This window comes from Engraulis encrasicolus, chromosome 2, assembly GCF_034702125.1.
Source record: "Engraulis encrasicolus isolate BLACKSEA-1 chromosome 2, IST_EnEncr_1.0, whole genome shotgun sequence".
In the NCBI taxonomy this organism is placed as follows: domain Eukaryota; kingdom Metazoa; phylum Chordata; class Actinopteri; order Clupeiformes; family Engraulidae; genus Engraulis; species Engraulis encrasicolus.
This window is the reverse complement of record NC_085858.1, coordinates 55,292,624-55,300,123: the sequence shown is the minus strand read 5'-3', so window position 1 is coordinate 55,300,123 and position 7,500 is coordinate 55,292,624. Positions and strand designations below refer to the sequence as shown.

At 40.7% G+C, this 7,500-nt stretch overlaps 1 protein-coding gene across 2 annotated transcripts in view; it reads right to left on the bottom strand.

The window, feature by feature from the left end:
• Positions 1-7,500, bottom strand: part of prr36b (proline rich 36b) — a 44,340-nt gene that overhangs the window by 19,090 nt on the left and 17,750 nt on the right. For both annotated transcript variants that reach the window (XM_063192085.1, XM_063192091.1), the window contains exon 3: positions 7,161-7,254. In XM_063192085.1, coding sequence (XP_063048155.1) covers positions 7,161-7,254 — 94 coding nt within the window. The remainder of the gene's footprint in view (positions 1-7,160; positions 7,255-7,500) is intronic.

The following is a 7,500-nucleotide window of genomic DNA, read 5'->3' as shown; positions in this document are numbered from 1 at the left end:
AGAGTTTGGTCCTACTCTGAGTTGACTTTGGCCCTTATCTCGCTCTGATTGGTCTAAGCCACACAGTACATTTTTGCAGTGTTAAGACACAGTGTTATAAATTTGCTGTTACCGGAATGGCAATGACCAAAGTCATAGTGCATTACTAAAGGCCTTGTGTTATTTCATAGTAGATAAGGTACCGCATGCATTAAGGGGCTACTGTAACACTTAAAGGGGCTAATTTAGCACTCCTAGTAGTGTGTGTCCTATACTCTTTAAGTAGCCTACTGAATTGCACAACACAGCAAAATTAGCTGTGCATCTAAAGAGAACACAGACAAAGCTGAGTGCTGTGGATAGCTTCTATTGCTCCTGTCTGTGTCGGTGGCGGTGTTTGTTGTTTGTTGCCTGGAAGAGTCTAGTCTGCCATCTCTTGGATCTCTGGAGCAGATCCACCCAGGAGCCTGGCACAGCTGGCAGATAGCTGTGTGTGTGTGTGTGTGTGTGTGTGTGTGTGTGTGTGTGTGTGTGTGTGTGTGTGTGTGTGTGTGTGTGTGTGTGTGTGTGTGTGTGTGTGTGTGTGTGTGTGTGTGTGTGTGTGAGAGAGAGAGTGAGTGAGTGTGTGTGTGTTTCTAGTGTGTCTCTAGTGTGTGTGTGTGTGTGTGTGTGCACCCGTGCATGCAAGCAATCTTCTGTGCAATGCGCATGCTCTTTTATCAGTTCTTCTCTGTGAGTGTGTTTTGGACATAAAAGGGCCAGAGAGCTTCAATAGCAATCGTTTCTCCACAGTCTCCACTCGGGGGCATCTTCACAACCTTAAGCCCACCACAAGGTCACTTCATATGCAAACCAAAATGGACCCCCAGCAGCAGCAGCATGATTCGATCACCCCGGCGCCTCCCCAGGAGGACTACTACACTACAAAGCCTCTCCTGTTCGCTTACACCGTGTGATTATCTATCTTCTCCTTTGCTTCAGGAGAGAGAGAGAGAGAGAATGCTAATGGCGTTTAAAGGGATACTGTCCCATTTTTGGAAATAAGCTTATTTTACACCTTCCCTTGAGTTAAATAATAGGGTTTTACCATTCTCCTGTACTTTCAACCGTTTTCTAGTTATGACAGTGCAAATTTTACCTCCAAGCTAACAGTTAACATTGAGTCCTATGAGACCAGTTAGCCGCGAGCTGGTCTCATAGGACCAGTGTTTCCCATACATTGAGGAAACTATGGCGGCCCGCCATAGTTTAAATTTGGCCGCCATAGTTTCCGAAAATGTAAAAAAAAAAAAAAAAATTTTTTTTCTTTTTACTTTTTTTTTTACGATTTCCGTGTTTGTTAAAAGCGATTTCAATTACGATTTCCTTCGCATTTTCCTCCTGGAGTAAATACATCCTATAGAGAAAACCACAAGTGCTTGAAAGAGAGAGGGATCAAAAGCCTTGTCAAGTTGTTGTAGTTAACTTGGGTTTGGGAGCAATAAAAAAAAACTTCCGAGAAGGGACAGTTGGGATGAGTTTACTAACACTCCCCAGGCTTTGTTTTACAGTTGTAATGAGTTAGGTGACAGGCCTTCATTGACAAGGCAGAGGAGACATCGGGCTGCATATAGAAATGAATGTGTAATGAATGTGAATATAGACATAAATGTGTAATATGTTGTTCAGCCCTTTTAATGGGAGGAATTTTTAAAAACTGGCCCTGTGACCAGCACCCCTCATGTAGAATGTGTGTGTGGGGAAAAGGCATAGCCTACCCTCTTAGACCCTTTTTAGATGCGTCCCACGCATCTCCTATATAGTCTAGTCGTGATCTCCATAGGCCCAATAGTGTAACCCAGAAATGTTGAGTACCCTAAAGTTTTATTGCAGAAATATCATCTATGGGCCTAATGGATAGAATTTAGCTTGGTTGCCCAAAGTTGCACTTTGAGCAATTTGCATAATTAGCATAAATATATTGTTAAGGTAAGACTACTACAGGTGAATAGGCTAAAAAATTAAAATAATAGGTATCACCATGAAACTTTCTCAGTTGATTACTGATGATGAGAGAAGAAAAAAATGTATTGGATGTTTTTTGTATTTTGATGTTTAGATATGCAAATGAGGGCATACATTATCAATTATGCGCTAATTTGCATACGCACCAAATCACTTTCATAAGGTGAACTCTGGCTCAAAATAACTTTTATGTAGGTAAAATATGTATATTTGAGTGTTGAGATGGTGAAAAACCTTCTGAGGCAGTGGTTCTCAAAGTGGGGCCTGGGACCCCTGGGGGCAGGCTGGCAGGAAAAATATGGCAAAATAAGATGAATAGCCTAATAAATTGAATAACTAAAGTAAGCCAAAATAAACCAAAAATAAGCTGAACTATCCTAGTGGAATAATTCTCTTCCTTACAATGTTTATGTACTATGTTGTCTGTAGTACTTGAATGGGTTTAGGAAGGCACCAATTTCATCGAGTTGTGAAACCTGGTGCACAGAAAAAGATGGTGGAAACCTTCTGAGGAGTTTTTTTTTTTACCTGGATATATGCCCTGTGCAATATACTGTATAGGCCTACATATAGGCTATTAATTACATACCGCATGTATACAGCACACACATACATTAAGTGTAGCAGAACTATATACAGTAGAGTATGCCTATGTACGCAAACACAAAATAACTATACAAGAGTAATTTACTGGTTTGAGGAAAGGCTTTAACGCCTAAAATAGCACATACTGTATAAGTTTTTGAAACAAAATATGATTGTAGCAGACTTTCAGTATACAACATGCAGAATAACTACAACACACACACACACACACACACACACACACACACACACACACACACACACACACACACACACACACACACACACACACACACACACACACACACACACACACACACACACACACACACACACACATTGCATGGGTGACTCTAAACAACTTTCCTTAACACTGACAAAAGTTATGTGGAGGTTTATATTGTGCTACTGTAGTCAGAAACATAATACAAAAGCTGAAAACCAGTAATGGTTTTTGTGGTGTAGTTTTTGTAAATCATACCTGTGCTCAATGGAATTGGGCAGAAGGATTGTGTTAAGAGGCTGAATTGCTAGGTATAATAAACCTTATTTAAGTAGATGACCTCATTAACTCCTCTGAAACTCCAGAAGATTCTTCAAAAGAATGCTCAATAGTCACACAATTGCACAGTTGAAGTAAAGCCATGGCTGGGTTAGAGACTTCTGTAGAGCAAAGGTTGTAAGCACTGTTCAAAATCCACCCAGTATTTCATGTAGGAGCAAAAGTACATTGTGGAATAGTCATCCCTGTCTTAAAAAAATAAAACAAATGGAAGGAAGACAAGAATGCTGACAGTATTTTTACCATTGACTATCCACACCACCTCAAATTCAAAATGCCAGACTTCTGGGACTTGTCTGCTTATAGAACCATCCACAGCCCATTGCATTAGCAAAATAATTTTACTAGAATGTTTTGGCTACATGTACAATTGATTCTGCTGGGCCCATAAAAGTGATTTCACATCTGAAATGTTGTTCTTTCCATACTGTTTAACATAATGCTAACACGAAATTGCTTTAACAAACTATCAACAGACAAACCAATAATGTTTTTCAAAAGGGGTGCCCAATCATTAAATTATTGTATACCGCTGTATATGCACACACATATTTAGGAAAAACCACATAGCTTTCACCATCCCCATACTTTCACGGTATTTTCTTCAGCACATGTGTATCCTGCAGCAATCACTGGCCTAATGCGCATGTTATTTTGTAAACCTCCAGATAACTATTGTCACTGTTAAGGTCAATGGAGAGTTGTTTAGAGTCACCCGTGTGTGTGTGTGTGTGTGTGTGTGTGTGTGTGTGTGTGTGTGTGTGTGTGTGTGTTTGTGTGTGCGTTTGTGTGTGTGTGCATACTGTAGTTATTCTGCATGTTGTATAGTGAAAGTCTGCTACAATCATATTTTGTTCAAAAAACGTATGTGCTATTTTAGGCCTTAAAGCCTTTCCTCAGAACAGTAAATTTCTCTTGTATAGTTATTTTGTGTTTGTGTACACAGACATACTGTATATAGTTCTGCTACACTGGATGTATGTGTGTGCTACACGCTGTATGTAATAAATAAATATCCTATATGTATAGGCCTATATATCGGGTCATGTATCCAGGTCAAAACTCCCTCTTGACCAGGTTCCTCATAGAAGTGGTTCCCAAACTTTACCATGACAAGGCTCCCCATATACCGCTAGATTCCAGCCAAGGCCCCCCATATACTGCCAGATTCCAGCCAAGGCTCCCCTATCATGGGCCGTGCGGCACCCGTGCCACAATATTTTTTCTGTGCACCAGGTTTCACAACTCGATGAAATTGGTGCATTCCTAAACCCATTCAAGTACTACAGACAGCATAGTACATAAACATTGTAAGGAAGAGAATTATTCCACTAGGATAGTTCAGCTTATTTTTTGGTTTATTTTTTACTTACTTTAGTTATTCAATTTATTAGGCTATTCATCTTATTTTGCCATATTTTTCCTGCCAGCCTGCCGTGGGGCCCCTGGCAGCCCCCCAGGGGTCCCAGGCCCCACTTTGAGAACCACTGCCTCAGAAGGTTTTTCACCATCTCAACACTCAAATATACATATTTTACCCACATAAAAGTTATTTTGAGCCAGAGTTCACCTTATGAAAGTGATTTGTTGCGTATGCAAATTAGCGCATAATTGATAATGCATGCCCTCATTTGCATATCTAAACATCAAAATACAAAAAACATCCAATACATTTTTTTCTTCTCTCATCATCAATAATCAACTGAGGAAGTTTCATAGTGATACCTATTATTTTAATTTTTTAGCCTATTCACCTGTAGTAGTCTTACCTTAACAATATATTTATGCTAATTATGCAAATTGCTCAAAGTGCAACTTTGGGCAACCAAGCTAAATTCTATCCATTAGGCCCATAGATGATATTTCTGCAATAAAACTTTAGGGTACTCAACATTTCCGGGTTCATGAAATCACGACTAGACTAATAAGAGGCTTTGGTGTCCGTCCGTCCGTCCGTCCGTCCGTCCGTCCGTCCGTCCGTCCGTCCGTCCGTCCGTCCGTCCGTCCGCCCTCCCGTGATGCGTTTCCCTCCCGTGATGCGTTTCTGAATTGTGATTCCCTCCTGTGATTCCCTCTTGTGTCCACAAGGTGGCAGTCGCTCAGTTTTGGCCTGGAGCTCATGCGTGCAAACCAACCGTGCTCTTTGCCAGTGAGAAAAACATGGCGGCACTTCCTGTTGATTTTCACATGAAAGTTTTGCTTAATTTAAAGTCCCTAAGCGACTATAAATGTTGTGGCTTCCATATATTGATGTAAAAGTGCCCCACGAAGTAATGAAGCACAACAAAGTTACTCCACATTACCATTTGACCACTCGTTTTTCTATGCTAACAGGGTAGCTAATGTAGCATTGTAAATGATCCAGGGAGAAAGGGGGAAATGTTGTGATTTCAGTCCGCCTGAGGCAACGATTTTCGTGGGGAAGATGACCTGCATCTCGGTGGCAATGAACCACGCCCCCGTGCCTTATTTGGCTCACTCAGCACGTGAGTCCTCAGTCCAATCGCAATGCTTTATTTTCCCCAGACGTTTAATCGCATTTAAGTGAAAGTGCCATGTATACACATCGCAAAATAACTCTTAATCCGATCTATTTAAATCGCATTTATTATTTATTAAAAACATCATGTACACGTAGCCAATGTCTCATTGATTAGTTTATGGAACTTACGGTTTGTCTGTTACGGTCCACGAAGACAATATCCACGTGAAAACGCAAACGCCTGCAAACCACTGTTTTGACAGAAATACAGTTCACCTGTCGCCTACTCTGTTTTCTTCCCAAAGCGGCATTTAAAAGTATTCCATGAAATCCAACATCAACGTCACTTCAAATAGGTGACAGCATCATGCTCACACATGAAATAACACTTCAGTGAGGGGGGGGACATCACTGCTCTCATATTAAAGTGAAAAGAGAATTTCACATTTTAGTTTATTTAATGTAGGCCTATGCAAAATTGCAAATAGCCTATTCATTGAAATCTGTCCAGAAAGGGTTGTAATGTTTGCCTGTTTTTTAATTAAATTTAAAAAAAAAAAAAAAAAAAAAAGTGATTTAAAAAAAAAAAAATTGCCTAACAAAAATAGAGATTTTATGTTAAAAAAAATGTGATATGGGATGGACCGATGGCCCCCCTAAGCTAAATTCGCCTTAGGTCCCCACATTGCTAAATGTAGTGTAAGGGATTATTTTGAAAAGACAGTAACATGTAATCAGCAATGCATTACAGTTTTTCAGTAAATTGCCCAACACTGTTGAAATCCTATGGTACTTTTTCAAATCCAGGCTTATACAGTACATGGTAGGCTTATTGATAAATTGCCTTGACAGGTTATGAGGAGGCCAAGGGGGCGTTTGGGCAAAAAAGGTTCAGAACGGGCATAGACGGACGCATCTGTTGTCCGCCTGTCGGACTTGTTGTTTATGCGTTAACAATTTCACAGCAATCTTAAATTCTTATCTCTGCTCCTATTTTGTTTTATTATTTTTTTCATTACATAGACCCCTGCATGTGTATTATGTAGCCTTATTTCTCAAAATATAAATGGCTGAAATGTAGGCCTAGGCCTATAGTTTCTCCATGCGCCAATGTCTTACTGTACTCATTGTTTTGCCATTTTGCATTTACACTGCGTGAATATAGTTTTGCCCCCATAGTTTCCAAAATTTCTGTGGGAAACACTGTAGGACTCAATGTTAACTGCTAGCATGGAGGTAAAATTTGCACTGCCACACCCCGAGAACGGTTGAAAGTACAGGAGAACGGTAAAACCCTATTATTTAACTCAATGAAAGGTGTAAAATAAGCTTATTTCCAAAAATGGGACAGTATCACTTTAAGGGGTAACTAGGAGGGAGGTACCATCTGGAGGTAATCATCTGCATATCTCATCATCATCAGGCACTCAATATTATCACTGGCTCCTCTCTAGAGGGGGGGGGGATGGGGGGGTGCGAGCTGCCATGTTCTGTCTGCAATGCACCAATGGCTGCCCTCCTTCCTTCCTTCCTTCCTTCCTTCCTTACCTTGTTGTCTTGGAGACGGGCGGCCTATCAGATTTGGTGGCGGCGGCAGCGGTGCTGGTCTTGGGAGCTGCGGAGGTGGGCCTGGAGGCCGGCGCTGGAGGAGAGAGGAGGAGAGAGGAGAAATAAAGGGCAGAGGAAAAAAATGATTAATCAATAAACAGCAGCGCGACTAAATTAGCCTTGGAAGAGGAAAAGAGAAAAAGCCTACCCTGACTAAATCAGTAAACAGTAAAACAGCACTACGCTACTGCATAGAGCCCCATTGTGCTAGGCCTGCATCTGTTTAATATATGTTTTGTGGTCATTCTACTCTACGCCATGCTTTCAATTCCTTTAAATG